The following is a 19,269-nucleotide window of genomic DNA, read 5'->3' as shown; positions in this document are numbered from 1 at the left end:
AGTCACAGCTGTACAGAGGTAAAGCTCCGTCTCTTTCGGTCCCTGTTTCATAAGAGAAATCGTCACTTATCACCTCAACATGTCATTTTTGAATCAGAACTAAAAACCTGGTCCTAATGAGGCAGAAGCTAATTTTCTTAAGGCTCTGCTTAAAGTTAGAGGCAGTGAGTGTTTGACATTTGACTTCATTCATTCAATCTGCCGTTTCTGCTCTTTTTCATGCCTCTAATATTGTTGACACGTGTGTTTGTGTGTGTGTGTGTGTGTGCTGCGCCGTCTTCTGTTAATGGCCGTTATTATTATGACTACATGACAAAAAAAAAAGCAATCAAAAGTCACAAAACAAATAAAAGAGTTCATTCAGTGAGATCCTCCACAGCTGTATATAGAGCTGTGAAATGACTCCAGCGCGTGTGAACAGCATCCGTGGCTTCATGTATAAAGTCAGCGATAATTCATTTTATTTCCCACACCCCAGTAATCACCATTGTGGGAAGGGGATGGGATATTGTATATTTGAATTACATTGACAAAGATGGGGGGAAAAAGCTCTGGCACAATGCCACTGCTTTCTCCTAAGGCAGACTGGGTGTCTGGTGGTGGGTGATTGGAGGAGGACTCTCAGACGGGGTTTTGGGTCCACTGGGCTAAAGCCTGGTGGAATAATTTAATTGGTATCTGTTTTTTTTTTTTTTCATCAAGTAGGTACCACTGAGCTGTACTGGGCTGCACTGCACAGTGAACGCCTCTCTGACTGAGAGACAAGGTGCTGCGGCCTCCACTGCCTCCATTCTCTTTCAAATTCAGATTGGAGCAAAGCATGAATTTTAATTCCGTGTTGTATCTTGAGCCTCTTTAAATATACATGCCGTCTTGTCAGCAATGGATATGAAGTGGATGTCAAGCCTGCTATTCTACATATGTTATTCTGTGTGGGGTTTTTTTTTAATCCAGCAGACCCACAGTTTGCTGCCTTCAAGACATGGCAGACAGCTGCAGCACTGTCAGCCTGAGAGAGACACATTTGACATTTATTACAAATTAGAATCCAGTGCTAAAAGCTTTGAGTCACAGGCTCTGGGTGATTCTGCACCCAGGTCTCTAAAAACCACCATCTTCATATGGGGTCTTTAAGCCGGTGCCTTTGAATTCATTAGAACCCAACCGTGCTTAATTTTACCTCCTCCCTCGAGAGCCATTAGCGTCTGTGGCATCAAACTGGCGGAACGATGAAAGACGAGTGGCAGGTACGCTCCATCTATCTCCACCCCCCCCCACACACACACACACACACACACTGTGAGCTGGGGCGGTTTGACGAGTGTTTGCCACACAAGAGCTCAGCAGAAGCTGAGCCGGCTCCGTGCTTTTTGCTGCCACAGATTAAGTTTTGGTAAACCTCGCAAGACTGTTATCAGCACTCCTTTTTTTTTTTTTTAATATTTAGGCTTAGCTTGTCAGAGACACCGGAGAAATTGTTTGATTTAAAAAGGAGGCGATATACGTATGCCCATAAGCCGCCACAGGCTGGGAGGTTTAAACATTTAAACTAGTGTAGGAAAGCATGCGATCGAGTATGCAGCAAACATATTTCTACATGGATTGTGTTGCCCTCGTGTCACACTATTAATCAACTACATCACGATTATGGAAGAATTATTAGTGTGTATATGGAAGACTTGGCCTTCAGCCTGATTGATATGAATGGATTGGACACGATAATGGAAACACCTGTCCCTGTAATGCAGTATAATTTAATAACATTTAAATTTGATTTAAATTTGCCAGATGGTTTTCATTTGTAGGTTTAATGTAACACGTTATATGTATGTATATATATCTATATATATATATATATATATATATATATATATATACATATATATATATACACAAAGTTGTGAAACAGGAGTTTAAAATTAAATCTTTCAATTCCGTCAGCAGAGCAGGAATAACACAAGACTCTAGATCTAGAATATGTTGATTTGATTTGGGGGGAATTTATACGCGACAACGGACAGATGTGACAATCTAAATATTACATTAAAAAAACCTTTTTGAATTTTAAGAAGTAGTTGGAGGATTCAGTGGGTAGTGCACAGCCTGCATATACAGATACGATATCAAGTTTAAAGATTGGATTATAAAGGAGCGATAGAGCGTGTCATGTTCACAAGTTTTATTATCATAATAATGATAATAATAATAACGGTAGTAATAAAACAATACAATTATATAAAAAAAAAACATTAAATTAGTCAATTAAAAGGTTCAAAGTTGAGCATAGATATGTTTTTCTGTGATGGATCCACATGCAAATTGTTAATGTTCTGTCTTCTCATTGATTAGTTGTGTCTTCTTTTTTTTGTTTTTAAATTTGTCCAAATCAAAACATTTTTTGGGGCTTGAACACACACACACACACAAGGACTTTTCACCCAGAATGTTTTTCGGATCCAACTAGTGTGACAGTCCTTTTCAGCAGCACAAGCTGGCTCAAATTTGGAAGAGATGAGAGAGGAGCGTGGACAGACATCGCGAACAGTGAAACAGAACGGCCTTTTGATTCAAGCTGACAGGCACTGAGCTTAAAACATATCTTTCTTTTTTTTTTGGTTTTTCTACACAAATGCCCTCCATCATTTATAATCCAGAGCCTTGAGTGTACGCCGCTTATTTGAGAATGATTCAGGTTACTGGAAGACAAGGACGCTCACTGCCCCCCCCCCCCTGCACAGTCAGCCTCAGACACTCATTAGCTCGCACTAAATGTATCATTTCGTCCCTTTTTGGTCTTTATTCTCGTATTTTTAGATCAATTATTCGCCTTTGAAATGAGCGAAAACATCCGTTCATCCATTTTATGTGAAGCCCTCAAGGCTGCGCACATTTGTGTGGCAAAGAGAAAAGACAAGCAGCGGCACAAATGTATCTAAATTTAGATAGCTCAGAGGGAAATAAGCATAATTCTTTTAATTAAGCCAGCACTAATCCAATCCAATTGGCCCTCTGTGGGTTTTTTTTACCCAACCTTACATGTTCCAATAGATATCCTTCATTGTCCCAAGGTGTGTTGACAGTGCTCCTTAATTCTGTAGGTATTTATGAGGGCACAATCTATCTGCTTCCTTTGCCTCTGGGAAACATGCTTTCTGAAGGTTAATAAACAACCCTGCATATCCCGAGCCCCGAGATCATTTATCAGATTGCGATCTCTTACAGACTCAGAGAGTGGCATGCCGTTTTATCATTTTAACAACGACGGCTAAAAGTGCCTCAAGAAGTCTGCCTAATAGGTTATTTTGTTATATGATTTCGTTATCAGATATTTCCTTCCCTTGTTACAGCCTGGCCCAGGTCCCTGCGTAGTAACGGCCCTGAATCCCTAATGAATACTCACATTAATGTCCCGGGAGCAGGCGGAGAAATAATAGGGTCCCTCCTTGGGCAGTAGTTGTAGCCATGTCCCATTTATTTCAATGGCACAAGCTGCGGCCCTGTCATTTTTTATTTTTTTTTCTCTTTTATTCTTTTCTTGTACTGTGCTCCTCTGTCCGTCCTATTTTTGTAACCGATCCAGAGACAGTGAGCGTGTCTGCGCCGCGTGTTAGTGCGCCGATCACGATCTCTTTGACAGCTGTCACTTGGTGCTCAGAGTCACCACGAAACGGTGGAAGCAGCATCTGCACCTGTTATTTTTGTACTTTTTTTTGGCGTATGAAATAAGAGGCACAGGCTGGGGGCAGCCCGTGGCCATGCGGAAGGGAATTGGGCTTGAGAATCGGAGGGTTGGACCGGCCAGCTCAAAGGCTGGGGTGCCCCTGAGCAAGGTACCCATTGCTAATTGTTAATTGGGTACTCCAGTCTACCTACACTAAAATCTTTGCTGTGGCGAACCCTAGTATGTTTACATGAGGTTAAACAATTCGAATTATTGAGTAAAATACATTTCTTAAAGTCAGACTAAGAGATGAGACTTTTGAGTGTTTTTGTGCCGCCGGGCATCACGCCAGCCCGAGACTGAGCCGCTGTCGTCATCGACTTCTTCTGGTGACCATTTGCCACGCTCTCTCCTGCTCGTCGCAGCACATATAGCAACTTGTGTCATAAAGCTACGGGATGGTGTAAATTGGACCTTGGCACGAGGCATATTAATGCAGATTTCTTTTGTAATAGGTTGGGTGGTGTGAGATAATTAAAAATCACTGGCCCGCACTTTACAAGGGTTAGTGTTGATTACTTTCTTAACCAATGTCAGATGAGAAATTTAACGCACCTTTAAGTCTGAGTGTGAAGACGGAAAGCAGTAGGAAACTACAATAGCACCCGTGACTTATATTCTGTACCTTTTTTTGTTTGTTTGTGTGTGTGTGTGTGGATGATCTCTCAGGTTGTTTGGCGTAACGGGGAACTGTGCAGCCTGCAGCAAGCTAATCCCAGCCTTCGAGATGGTCATGAGGGCCAAAGAGAACGTCTACCACCTGGACTGCTTCGCGTGTCAACTCTGCAATCAGAGGTGAGTGATCGGACCACACCCCTGTGCCTCTCTCGCACCCGTGTGCAGGCAGATGGCCGGTCGGGGAAGCCCAGATTGCGGCCCATAGTGCTGCTCGTAGTTAAAGAAATATCCCACACCAGAGATTTATCACACTAACCAGTGAGCGAGCGGACACATCTGAGGGCTTAAGGACCCCTGCTGGGCCCAACGCAGTGATTATGAGCCTCTACTTACTGCAGCGCAGTGTCAGCCTTGAGCTACAGGTGCAGTTTCATGGCCATACATATGCTTCCCATAAGTCTTCATTACTTGGGCTTGTGACTGCATCAGGATGTGGTCAGAGATTTTGGGACGCTGCTTCCTGACCACAGCACCAAAGAGGGAGCAGTTTGGAGGTTTTGATAGAGAAAAAGCTTTTTTTTAAAGAAACTCCAGTATCACCTTCACAACATTCACTTTATAATGCATAGTTGGAAGAATTGAGAACAACCCAAAAGAGAAGTCCTCCAACGTTGTCCAGTCTCAGTGGTCATGGAGTGGCTCGGTGTGACACTTCACAATCTCAATGGCCTCCACTAGTAGAATCACTGATCAACCAATGTATAGATTGTAGCTTCTCGCTGGCGTAAAGAGCTCATTTCTACTAGGTAGAACAAAAGATAGAAACCATTAACTGATTGAACGAGGTATTTCAAGAGTGCTGGTATAGAGTACACCAGCACTTTTTATTTAAAAATAGGATCATTCGTCTACACAAGTGTCTGTAACTATGCCAAAATATGGACATTTTTGCAGAAACAACATTAAAGTTAAATCACGAGTGGTTTTCAGTAGAGGAGGAGGAGGATACTTTGATATAAACACACATATAATGCGTCATTAACACAAAATATAGCCTAAACAAAAGCATGTTTAATCTTGCAGATCTGAAAGTTGGTTGAAAAAGTTACTGGAGACAATCTACTGCGAGTGGGACAAGACAGAGCAAACAACCAAAGTTAATCTCAACACTTGTACATTTGTATTAAATGTCAGTTGAGCTTAATTCAGCGTTGCGACTGATAAAAGCCAATCAAACTCCAAATGTCTGAATGTCATTAAGAAGCAGCCGCCGAGTTTTAAAACTAAGACAGAGCCGGCAGCATTTCTGAACTTCTGAACACCTAACACTCCATTTCAGGTGCTCAAAACCTCCTTGTTAGCGCGGATGGCAGACAAAGCGATCGCAGATGCTTTGTGTTTAAGATTTAGTAGTGTGAATGTGCCATTAATCTGGATCTAGGCTGTGTTTCTGTCCAAGAACTCTTGGCACTGAGGGCTTGCCTGCTGGGTTGTAGGCGCAGGGGACATACACTGAACGGTCAAGAGGTGACCACACTTCAAAAACCTTAAACTATTCCATTGGTACATCAAACACGATCTTATACTGTATAGCATTCTGGAAAGTCCCCTCACAGGTTCCACATTAGCATGACTGAATCGCTGCAAACATTTTCTGGGAACAGTCCTGGAGCTAATGAGCAAAGCCAGAATGTTATCAAAGTTTTCTTCTTTTTTTTTGAAGGTTACAAGAAACACTATCCATCAGAAAACCTTAGGGGAACACATCGGGAAGGTTATGTGTTGGCTCCGTTCCTGTGTTTCTCTCATCTTTTTTTTTTTTTTTTTTTCTCCCTCCAACCCTGAGTTTGTTACCGCCACGCAGACACAAGCAGCCATGCACACAAACCAGACACATTGTGCATGCTCAAGGCAAAGGACCTGGTTACGCACAATTAGCACTCGGTTATTGTCTTGCCACTTCAGGCGGCTGCACCAGACAGCCTCTCCTAATGGAAGAAGTCAGCTAATCTTCATCAGCCAGGCCCAGGCAGGCCAACTCTGCTCTCTCACATTAAAACCCATTTAGGCGCGAGCAAATCTTTCTTTTTACATTAGGGCAGCTGCTGAACTGTTGAATAAAATCGACGTTAAAGTGTTCCACGAGGGCCGTTCTGGCTCTGCGAGCACCTTTCAGATGCCCATCACAATTTCACCAGGACCTGGCCAAGATTTATGGTGTGGCACCGCCTTTAATTGGAGCCGTTCCTCGCTTCTGACTTTAGTTTTCTGTTTTGTTTCTGCACATCTGCGCAGCTGTGTGGGTATATGTTTAGAGGATTACTCATGTTTGGCTGAGAGGTCCAAGAGGAACGATGGTGCCCACGTAAAGTCGCTGAAATAAAAACAACAGCCAAATCAGCCCAATGTCAGGCTGACTTTCTGGCACGATGTGTGTCTTCGCTGGTTATATGTTATATTATTTTAGGGTTATTTTCATGACTTTAAAAGCTCACATGATTTTTGTTGACTCAATCTGCCATCCGCCTCATATAATTATAAACTACATAGGGTTTTCTTGTAGTTATAGCCTTAGAATTAAAAAAAAGATGATGCCACATGTGTTGGGGGGAACCAGGGCTTGGATTTTCTGCAAACTACAGATGTGTGTGAGCTCATGTTTCTTAACCAAAATGACATTATTTATCTACACGTCTACACATATGCAGGTCAGCATTAGCTGCTTCTGGTGCGGTAGGTAGGATTTAAGCACAGTGACTAACCAGTGGTTAGGTTTAGAGACAAAGGGCTCCTGGTTAATGGGTCAGTAATGCCTCAGAGTGTTTATATCCTGGCCAATAATGACATGTTGCAGGAATGAAACCCACCAGGATGTCGCCGTAGTTTCCAAAAGGCTGTGACACAGCATTAAGACACTATACAATTCTAAAGAATAGTGGGTTAACTGGGCATTTGTATCTTGATTAGGAGTTTTCTCAGGGTACTTCCAAACGAACGCTCTCAGCTTTAGCATATAATGTATCAAGAGATGTGGTCTCACTTAAGATTCCCAGACGAGTGTCTCAACATCTTGTCGCAGCCTTGCTGCTGGAAAAACCCGCTTCCGTTTGTCTGGCACGCCGATCTACAGCCTTGTTCATCGATGCCAGCGCTGCCCTTTCTCTTGTTTCCCGAGCCTCGTACAAACATGAAAACCCCGGACTCTGCCCCCCCCCCCCTCCACGGCACTGCCGTCGCCGCCCGCCGCTGCCCCCCCAAGGGCCCTCTCGATAAAGCAATCTAATCCATCTCACAAATGGCCTGGAGATTTCTCCGCGGAACGTTGTCATAAAATGTGAAATCTGATAAACAGAGCAGGCAATCACGAGGTCACTGGGGGTCGCGCCGCGTAATTATCCGCTGCTCCTGTGGGTCAGCTGCAGCCCGTGTTGTTGTTTTTGAAGGTGGAATTGCTACAATCAAGCAATCAAGTATGAACATACAGCCCCCACCACTGTGTGTGTATATATATATCTATATATACATATATATATACACATATATTTGCTTGTATGACCACCTCACTATAGTGAACCCAGCATAAATGATTTTAAACATTTCATCATTCTTTATTTGACCTCAGAAATGTTTTTATTTCTCTGTTAATCTGACTAAAATCACCACTTATAAATACATGTAAATAAGTCCAACTGAAACTCAGTCTTAAATGACTTAAAATCTCTGAAAAGCATGGCGAAGCTACAATGCTACAGTTTTAGACTGACCAGGACACTGAGTTTATGCTCCATCAGTTTAAAAAGATGCATATTTTGAAGTTGATGGAGGTGCTCGACATGCTAACAACTAGCCGTCAGCTAAAGTTGTTTTGGTCCATGACGTCATAGGTCAACTGGAAAACGTCTAACACGAACACGCTGCAGGGGTGGCCTATCTCGAGCTAGCATAATACAATCGGACTATAGATCATTATATAAAAATAGACAAGCCCAAGAAGTAAGATGGAAGTTCCAGTTAGCCATCAGGGGGTGACTTCCCCGGTTGCAAAGAGATAATAAGTCTACTTCTCACTTGATTTATAACATCAGTAAACATTTTCCTGAGGTGTTAATGGTCTCAATTTAAATGTTCAGATCTTCTTCAACAGAACATAATGCCAATTTTTTTAAATTATTGAAGTGGCACCTATTGGACAATAGGTTGCAGGTGACGTCTGTGAACTTGCGGCCTCAGAAAATCGTGACGCTTAAGGCTTCGAAAACAGAAGTTTGTTTTGTAACCGGAAAATGATGTTCATTTTTAAATAGTTAATGAGTCAAACACATCGTCTACTGCTTTATCCTCCACACGGGGCCTTGTAGAAGTGAACAACCAATTACTGTCACATTCACAGTCATTTTAGGGCGTCCAGTTAACCACGTTTTTGGACCGTAAACTGGAGAACCCAGAGAAAACCCATGCACACACAGGGAGAACATGCAAACTCCATACAGAAAGGCCAACAGTGTGGCCTTCGGACACAGTAGCTCGATTTAACTTTAACCAAATGACTTGCTGCAGTTATTAAAACGGCGGAGCGCTTAAATGACAGACTAATTAGTGCAGCAGGGCAGAGGTGGAAAAAGACTGTCTCGGTAGCTGACGGTGGACGTGTCACTGCGATCATGACCTGCAGCTGCTTTCTTGCTCTTTGTCATCATCACCATCACAGTTGCCACCAATCTCTCCCTTGCCATGAAAGAGGAATTGAGAAGAAGATAAATGGAAGGGCCTGACCACTTATCTTACTTGTGTGTCTGCCAGAGAGCAATACCCCACTCTTTTTCCCTCTTTCTCCACTCTGTGCATGACTTTGAAATTGTATCAAGCCAGGGGGAGTGAATAGCTCCTGTCCCTGGTCTATCAGTGAAAATATAGGGTCCTACATAGGCTCTGATTGCTCATGTCTGCACCCACTGTGGCCTCACTCTGTTAAACTGGACATAAATCCATCGCCGTGACCTTCCCACTAGTCAGACCTGTTATTTTCCCCTACACCTGCAGCTCTGGAAAGAGAGAGCACACCAGTGAGGTCTTAGAACCAAAAGGGGGTGAGGGAGGTATCTGGTTCTGAGGAGAGGGTGCTAGTGAGGGCGGGGGTGTTGGGAATAAGGAAAGTGATATGAGACTCCATCCAGCAAGCAGTTAGCCACAGATCAGCCCTGGGGGACAGCTAATCGATGGGGCTGTCGTCCAGCCTCATCATCTAGCCAGTGCTGGCCCAATTTCCCCCTGATGAGCTGGAGGCCGCAGTCTAGGGAGGCTGCAAGGAAGGTTAGTGTAGTCGGGAGTAGGATGGGTGACAGTGCAGGGGAAGGTCAGTGCGAATACAGGGAGGAGGCTCCCTACTGGAGCTTTCAGAGAGATGGGAAACTGACACCAATTGGATTCAGCACAGCTAAGCTCAACCACTGGTGCCTTGTATGTCATGAGTTCGCCTTGTTAGACAGCAGCCTAATAGGCAATAAGGGACACAGTTGTCACTTTGTGTATGATTGGTAGTGAGGACTTGGAGAGGCTGTGCAGCCAGCATACTAGAGACACACAATTCCAACTCCACAATACCACACTGTGGAGTAAAAAAAAAAAATCACAATTTAAAGTAAAAAAGACAAATGTTATAAATAAAATACATGTCAGTTTCCCACCAGTCGTGGGGTGAGTTCATATATTTTCCACATCCAGGTCCTACTGTTAAGCAGTGGTGGACACTTCCATTTCTTCACTTTTTAAAATTATTTGGATTAGGTTTGAACAATTAATACTTATCAAATTAAAATTGCGGTCACAAACAATCCAAATCACAAGGCTATACTTATACCATATTACAGTTCTTAATTGTTCTACATATCCTTCAAATAAAAAAAGTGTAAATCACCCAAAATGTTCATAATACCCATAATGCATTGCCTAGTGGTGACCATATTAGGTTGGGGCTAGATTTCTCTTCATGGAAGAGCCTTTGGATATGAATGCAAGGACACTATGGAGTGCAAATTATCGTGGTGAATACTGAGGTCTCACATTTGTGTTTGCTCCACTGGCTTAAGATATGTCAAGGCGTGTCCACACAGAAGGCGTTTCCAACCAATTCATCAGTCTCACGTGCATTTGACGGAATGGATACGCCCCCCCCTTTTTTAATCAGTCTAGCTGCCTCAAAAGGCACTTAGAGACTTGTTTTTTTAAAAGCACCCTTTCTCTATTTCCTTATATTTTACACAAATTACAAAGTTAAACCAGATCAGGCTAAAGGACCTTAAAGGGCATGATATTGCAAGTAATTTGGAGGCCCATTTTAATGCACAATATGATTCACATTAAAGGGACAGCTATGTTTTTTGGAACTATGGTTGAACGAGGACTTGACTTCTTGGACCTACCTGATAACTTTGCTGCCAGCCGAACCATTAGGAAAACATGATTTTAACAACATCACTTGTATTTAATTTATGACCACACCAAAATCCATGGAGAAAATCAAAGTTGGTCGACTGCTCTCTCATTTGGTAAGTTTGTGCCACTGAAGTAAAAGTGAACAAAGGGAATTAAAAACACCAAAGTCGCAAGAGTCGCATTTGAACTCATTAATGGAGGCAGCAGTGGATCAATAACTCCTGTGTGCTGTGATGTAAAATCATTCATTTTTGTCTGAAGACTTTGGTCTAACACCAAGAAAAAGATATCATAGACATACAAAAGTGTAGATTTTGCATGCTGAGCCTTTTGTCAATTGGCTAAAATAGATTTTTTTTCTGTCCCTGTTGGCAGCCAATCTATTAGTGAAAGTGAGGAACCACTACTCCAATATTTTGAATGTCACATTAACAACGTTATATTATATGTACCTGTTCAATTGGACATAAATCAGTCTTGTTCTAAAAATGTAAAAGTTGCAGTATTGGCAGTATTGAAATAAAAAAAAATAGCATGGGCTTTAAAACAATGGTTTCAAAAACCTGAAAACACAACCGAGGCAGAGTTTTGCCACCAAAGACTGGGACGAAATAAATAGATAATGACAATCTCCTCCTTTCCAACTGTAAAATCATATGTTCTAAGTTACGTTCCCCAAAGAGAAACTCATCCTCAGCGCGTCCTTGTTCTGCTCCTCGTGGTTGCCCGGCAGCGATATGCCAGAGAAGATTTATAACACACAGTTACAATTAAGCATCAGTGTCATAGGGCCAAGTGTTTCTGAACCTGTATGCATCCTAACAGTAATTAGATTTGGTGCAGTCGAGACCATTTCCTCTCTTTGACAATCTCCCTGTTTCTTCATTTGAGTGGAAAATGAATACTCTAGTTAACACGAGCCCCGGAGGCAAATGGCTGGCATTGCAATACATCTTTTAAGTGTGTGCCTGTGGAAGCCATTCTTTCTCTTCCTCCTACAACAATAGGTCTCCAAAGACTCATTAGTCACAGTCAGCTCTAAGTACAGGAAGGAAGATGGAGGGGAGAAAATGATGGCAGCCCAGGTGGAGAGGGAGGGTGGCATCATCTGAAGCTGGCCTAGTCTAAGCTGAAGTCAGAAAACACATCATCTCACACAATAATATGTGGTGTTTGTGATTATGGATGGAAGGAAGACCTTTAAAGTATAGCATTGCTGCAACACACATATGTTAAATAACTTTAAAGGTCAAATCTGAACCCGAAAAACATTTTGAGTTAAACATATACAGCCTAGAAGCACACCAGTCCAGAAGTAACTACTTCACAGTATAGCAGAGGGCGCTCTGAGTGCAGTTTTTGCCTTACATCCCCACCCAGCATGTCTATGTGGGCCCCATTAAAGGGTTATATTTGGGCTGCCAACATAGGTCCGAAGTGGGTTTGTCCATGGTTTCCATGGTGACCCCACCCGTGGCCCCTGCATAATTTGCCCATGCATTGATTTGAAGTGGGCAAACTCGAGATTTGTGCTGAAAGTAATATCTCAAATTGTGCACCAGTTGTAGACAGCAAAGTGTCCAACAAATCTGCGGACACAACTGTTAGCTTAGCCATTAGCTTCACCCGAGTGGAGGGGCATAAGAGACATCAGAGATGGCTAGTATTGGGCAAATAACGTCATGTTTGCGTGTGTTGTAGGCGTGTTTTGTTATTGGGCTTCATTCATACATTCATGGTCTACCGCTTTATCCTCTACATGAGGAACGCGGTGCAAATCCCAACTGACATAAGGCGAAGGGCGCGGTACACCCTGGACAGGTCGCCAGTCCTTTGCAGGGCCACACAGAGACAAATAGCCATTCACTCTCACACTCACACCTACGGTCAGTTTAGAGTGTCCAATTAACCTCTGCGTCATTCTGGACTGTGGGAGGAAGCAGGAGAACCCAGGGAAAACCCACGCACACACGGGGAGTATAATACTCCGAGCAGAAAGGCCCTGGTTCACCAACCCAGGTCTTTTTGCTGGAAAGGCAACGGCGCTAACCACACTCCAGTAACATATTATATCAACAGTGTGCAACATAAAATAGCTGTTTTTTTTATTTACTGAAATCAGAAATCTAATATATCAGCACAATCTGCTGGAGAGTTCTGGAAAGGATGTTTCCTGCAGCTGAATTTTTTTTTGTAAAGAAATTGGGACTACGATAGGGCATCACAAGGTCTTTTATTAGATATGCCTGTGATGGGCCCAGTGTAATATCCACATCATAATTGGTGCACATATGTCACACACGCTGCTGACATTTCAGTGAGCAGAAACAATTTCGCCGTGTGAAATAAGCGCAGATGACAAAGGGGAAAGGGGAGGGGGAGCGAGAGGGAGAATAAATAAATAAAGTGATATGAACTGGATTTGGGCCCAATGTCAGTGAAGACAGACACTGACAGATTGTGGGAGAGCACATGTCATTTAAAGCAGGCGACTGATGTTTTAAAGGGGGTGAATGACAAATGTGTCAAACAGTCCAGATTAATGGAAGGATGAGTTGCCTGTTTAGTCGGCTACTAACAGTTATTCTGGCATTAAAGTTCCAGTGTGTAACATTATGGAGGGGTTTTATGGTTGATATTTAATAAACTACCCACGTTGGTATTAGTGTAATACCAACATGCACATGGGTCACCTTAAAATAAAACTTAGAAGCCTTAGAATAAGCCTTTTACATGTTGTCATCTTACATTTTACTTTTTGAAGTGGATGCTTAATACACAAAGAAGACGCACATTCTTTTGGGTATATGAAGGCCACCGTAGTTTCCCAAAAGACTGGAGAAATGCAAATCTACATCCGTTTAGGCTGCTGGGGAAACATGGCGGCTAAAGATGTTAGCTTCCTTAAAACAAATCTTACAATAAGTACATACAAAAAGGCTTATACTCAAAAAATATTAAAAAAAATATGCATTTATACAAACATTATTATTTCTATATTCGATTTCTGCCAATAAATCCCCCCAAACGTTAGACATTGGAGCATTAACTCTTGTGCGTTTAGCTTGTTTTTAACAAATATTTGACATGATCTTTTCCTAATATTGTACGATTTAAAAAAAAATAAAAATAATAACATTTTTAATAAAAATATATTCAAGCATCTGCCTGGGGTAAAAATAAATCTGTTGTGCTCCAATGGGGTTTGTAGGCTAAAATTGGATTCAGGCTGTAAATGTCATCTCCTTAGTTCTCTCTCTCTTAGTTCTTTTGGAGTGATCATGTCAGATTCTAGTGTCACCCATGGTGGAGATAATTCATGCTTTACAATGCAAAGGTCTTCCTAATAGGACGCTCTTTAGCTTCCTGGGACAAACACTTCTAAAAAGACAAACCACTTCAGTCATTTTGTATAGTAATGGGATGGTTTGGCAGAATAAACACCCACAAATTCAGTTGGAGTTAGATACCATCATCAACTTTGTCCTCATTTTAGCCATTCATGAATGAAAACAAAAGAAAAGAAAAAAAAAAACTTTAGCGCCATGGAGCCTGCAGCTTTAAATCATAGTTCTGTCTAAATAAATGTCACCTCCTCCTCCTCCTGGAACATTTGGCTTCATTTCAAGAAACACATACCACTCACACACTTTTTTAGCATTTTATGCCAGTACCTATTGTGTACCTGAATCCTGCTAATTGGTCCCAAATGGACCACACAATTCACAATGCTCAATCTGCCCTGCAGCACTGAATAAATGCTACAAAAAGCCCGGACTTGTCAGGTGTGTACCTGGGACTGCGTACGAATGCGCGGCAGTCTCGACATCCAGGGGAAGTCAAACGGCAGCGTGCACCCCCCCCCCCCAAACACATACACACACCAGCTCTACACCTCTTCCCTGCCGGTAAACACCAGCACCACTGCTCTCCCGACCTTGTCCAACCTGCACGCAGAGGGAGATAAGCAGCCCTCAGGACAATACAGTGAGAGTTAGCGCTCTTATGTGTTCGACATAATCTCCGCTTGGTGCTGTGCCAAAAGGTCAAGCGTATCAGTGCCCACAACCCCCCCCCAACCCCACCCCCTTGTGTCTTTACAGAAACCAGGACAGGATTGCCATGGTGTGGTAGGTGGGGATGTTTCTGTAGTAGCTGCAGGTGCAGAGGAACCTTGGCTGTAAACGGAGATAATGCCATTCGTATATGCACCACGGCCCCCACCCCTCTACCCAAACTGACAAGCATCCCCTCTACGCCCTGCATTTCCCCCCTTGTAATTGAGTTGACTATGTCCTAGAGGAGCACTCCTCGTCTGCACATGCCCGCCGCTGCAGCTGAATGCGGGGGGGGGGGGTGTATTTGGTAGCTAAGGTAGAGGTTTAGCACAATAGTCAGAGAGCCAGCTGGGCCTGTTAGCCTACAGCTCAGTACTAATGATCAGATTCTCACTTTGATGCTTATGTAAACCCTCCCCCCCCCCACCCTTTTTTTTTTCCTTTCTCTTTGTGTGGCGCAGGTTTTGTGTGGGAGACAAGTTTTTCCTGAAGAACAACATGATCCTGTGCCAGACAGACTACGAGGAGGGGCTGATGAAGGAGGGCTACGCTCCCCAGGTCCGCTGACCCTCGCAGGCTGACGCGGAGGAAGAAGAGAAGAGGAGGAGGAGTGGGAGAACGAGAGAGACTGAAGGAGAGCTTGCAATCACACAACAAAAAGCACTATAGCCTCCTGTCCATCTCCTGTCCCCCACATGTACATAACTGAGCAAGCAAGCCTCCCTGCATGGGAGTGTGGACACATTCTGCTGTACAAAATAGCCATAGAGATGCCGGCATGGCAAAGACGGGCCCTGGAAGCATACAACAAACTACAACTACAAGAAAAATATTTGCTCATTTTCTTTGTTTGTGACTGATCAATGCTGCCTCTGTTCCTCTGGCCAACATACACTGGTCTCAGAGCAATTTCTCACCAACCATGTGTTCCCAGTTGGGGGAAGAAAAAAAAAAAAAAAAAAGAATAACTAACCCACCTAAAACCAGACTTGTCTCATTTAATCTGACAAGGACAGAGTCCCACCTGACTGCACAGTACAACATCTTCTACTTGAATCGAAGAACACACTGAGGTATTATCAATCAATGTAATTTTTCCGATGAAGACCTTTTTACTGTATTGATATCTGATGAAATACACAGTGAATGTAAACTGAAGAGCGGCAAAAATGTAACCCTTGGATGACTGGTTTATTGTGTGTTTGTGTGTGTGTGTGTCTTCCGGTTGAGGACTTCTCTGCAGTGCAGTCTAACAAGGCTTGGCCTGGTCCATATCAGAAGCTTACAGTAAACACATGAAACACCTGATTGTTCAACCCTAATGACTAGTATCACATGTTTTTATATTTGAACCAGTCCGGATTTGACCAGTAAACGTCATTGGATGTTTTCAATGTCAATGAAAACACCTGTATCTCGTCAAATCTGCCCAGCAACGAGCTCATTTCACACTTAAGCTGCTTTCATACATGCACAAAGTCCTCACATATTCCGTAAATTGTCCACAGGGAAATTGTAAACGTCCGTAAAAGTGGCTCCGGACAATTTGTAGAACAAGGGTCTCAAACTCAAATGACCTGATGAACTTCAAGTCAGGTCAGGAAGTGTTTATTTATGATCCAAAACAAGTCTATAAATATCAAAAGACATTTAAATGGTGGGCCGTGTGTTTGAGACCTCTGTTCTTACTGAGCCCATTCACCTGCTGTTGTGAAAACATCTGACCCAGACAATCTCCTGCTGCATTCATCCAATGTGAACAACCAACGCCATAGAATGTTTGGACCCAATCGTCCAGACATTCATGTCTGAAGACGGTGACCAAAAAGAGGCAGACACTTTTACTGCAGGTGGTGGAGCCCAAAAAGGAGTCCCCAGGTGTCCACTTAATGTGTGTGTAGAAAGCAGCTTTTAATGGTATGGATCAGACAAAATGCCTGTAGATGAACTTCCCAACTGTGTGAGACTATCTTTAGTGGGGTCATGAGAGTCAGTTTCCTTCCTCAAATGCATTCCATCAGAGCCGCTTTCAGCAGTATGACTTGGGTTCGGACTGTAACACCAGGCTCTGGAAGGCTGTGTAATGTCTTTTGTTTGCTTTAAAGAGTCTTTCTTATTTATTATAAACCTTCGCTTTCACACTGTTTTAAACCGAAATATGAGGGAATTCTCACGGAGGCAGGTTGTCGTAGCGGCTGTAAGGGGGGTGTACGGGATCGTAACGGGATGGTGGGCGGGTTGGTAACTTTTTGTACACTAATTTATTTGATAAACGTTCAACGCTTCACCAGTTGTCCAAGATTTAGCATTGTTTCCCCTGCTGGTACTCCAATCCAGGTTACGTTTTCTCCATCACTTGCTCACGTTGAGGATGAAAGGCGCGGCCATCTATGCCGCGATGGCTCCCTGCTGCAGAGGAGCTACGTTCTTCTCCAACGACCATTCATATTTTTTTAAACATGACACATCAGCATCAGAGCATGTGCAACAGCACTCGGCACCATCTCCCAGCTGGAAAACAAGAGATCCTTTCTCCAATTTGTAAATTATGGGTGTACATAAAAGAAATATTCATTTTTGCTTGCTATTGTACAATGATTTCTTTTTATGTGTCATCCAGCATGAGATGTTTATTTTTTAGGACAACGCTTGTAAATACTGTAATTGTAATAATTTTAAGCACAAATGTAATACAGTTTTATTGTGTTACCAGTGAGTGTGGTGTCTGTTCTTTCCCCAGTCTCATTGCCACATTTGTCCGCCTGACATTTATAACTGGAAACAAACGGCACTTTGCTGCTACAGTGGGCAGGATCTCGAGATTTTAAAAGAGTCCGTTTTCAGACTCTTGACTCTTTGCGCCCCAGCCACTGGATGACCACAGATGGACACAGTTGATATGCAACACGTGACCCAATGTTGACACTGGTTTAATTATCTCTGCCAAGGGAATTAAACATTTTTGCAAGGTTGCTTAAAATGGACAACCGACTCTGACTTTTTTGGAGTCGTCTGGGTTCACCCTGGCTAAAATATTTATATGATCCTTAAACTCTAACAATGGTGTAAATGCTTCATTAGAACAGGTGACATGCTGTAAAGAGGGATGTCTAGCGCCAGCTTTATTTTTCTTTTGGCTTCTAGGGGTCACAGCGGATGATCTGCATCTTTGATTTGGCAGAGACTTTTATGCTCGGTGGTAAATGCAAGTGTTTTAAAAAGATGTAAAAGACTGTAGATTGAACTGTTACTGATATTGGTGGGAATTCATTGTTGTGATATTAGTATCACATCCAAAAAGTGGTTGTTCTTAGTGGAACAGCATAAAGGAACACCCTTTCCTCCGTGACCTGCCCCTGTGATTGGTCAGTTTCTCCTGTTATAGGCCAGATTTCCTCAAGGCTGGAGGTCGAGTTCTCACGCAGGCCACTTGATATTCATTATGCTGAAAGGTTATTATGGAATCATTGTTCAATAAGGCCAAAACTACCCCACCTACCCCAGCTTTAATTGATCAGTTGCAATGTTTACTGAAGCAGCTGGGGTTAAATATCCATCATTTCATATGAACCAGCCCGCTGGAAAGAGCCTGTTCCCTGTTCATTACCCTAACCAGCAGAGCATGTTGCAGCCTGTGATACAGGATTGATCTCAAGTGCAATCATTTCCTCTGCTCTCCCTGCTGCTGCTGCTGCTGCTGCTGCTGCTGCTGCTGCTGCTTTATAAAGGCCCTTTTCGTTAGTCGTGTGAAATGATAGGAAGCGCACAAAACACAGCAGTGAAGAGCCACACTTTCAGGGTTAAAAGTACTCATTCGAATGAGGCGGCTAATTTCTTTCAATTCCACCTTGTGTTCAGCTATAAAAAAAAAGCACAATTGGCTTTCATCTTGTCAGAGTTAAAAGTGGATTTTCGTTTGCATTTCGTCATGTGTCACACATGGAGCGAGAGGAAACGCAACCCTTCATTTATACTTTGCCATTAGCAAGCTTCAAGGAGGAGCCCCATCTATCTCCTTGTGGGTTATTTCAGCTAATTACCTGGATTTCAATTTAGAATCATCTGGAATGTCGAGGTAAAACATTTGGATTAAAGTTATTGCTCTCATTAGCGAGGTGCTTCCAAAGTGCCCTGTGAAGTTTGTCGACACCACATTACAGAGCATAATATCCAGGGCCAATTAAGCTAATTGAATTTCCTTATCCGCACACACAAAGCGGAGGGAAAATCTTTGATTAGGCGCAAGCTGTTGAAAGTCCTTTAGTAGATGGGAGATTACAGCCTCGTCAAATTAAAAGAAAGCGTGGCAAGCATGAGACGAATCCCCACTAACGGCAGACGTGTGTCGTGTGTCATTATGGCTTCAGCTGTCCCGGAGTTCTGCCGGTGAGCGCGTGACATCATTACCGCCATGTTTGTCTGCGGTCACGGGGATGATGC

At 43.0% G+C, this 19,269-nt stretch overlaps 1 protein-coding gene across 2 annotated transcripts in view; it reads left to right on the top strand.

The window, feature by feature from the left end:
- lmo3 (LIM domain only 3) overlaps positions 1–15,797 on the top strand; it is a 50,570-nt gene extending 34,773 nt beyond the window's left edge. For both annotated transcript variants that reach the window (XM_058625691.1, XM_058625690.1), the window contains exons 3-4: positions 4,391–4,516; positions 15,291–15,797. In XM_058625691.1, coding sequence (XP_058481674.1) covers positions 4,391–4,516; positions 15,291–15,396 — 232 coding nt within the window. In that variant the 3' untranslated portion in view covers positions 15,397–15,797. The remainder of the gene's footprint in view (positions 1–4,390; positions 4,517–15,290) is intronic.
- Positions 15,798–19,269: the final 3,472 nt, after the last annotated feature.

Source organism: Solea solea, chromosome 3 (assembly GCF_958295425.1).
Source record: "Solea solea chromosome 3, fSolSol10.1, whole genome shotgun sequence".
Taxonomy (NCBI): domain Eukaryota; kingdom Metazoa; phylum Chordata; class Actinopteri; order Pleuronectiformes; family Soleidae; genus Solea; species Solea solea.
This window is presented reverse-complemented; position numbering and strand designations above follow the sequence as displayed.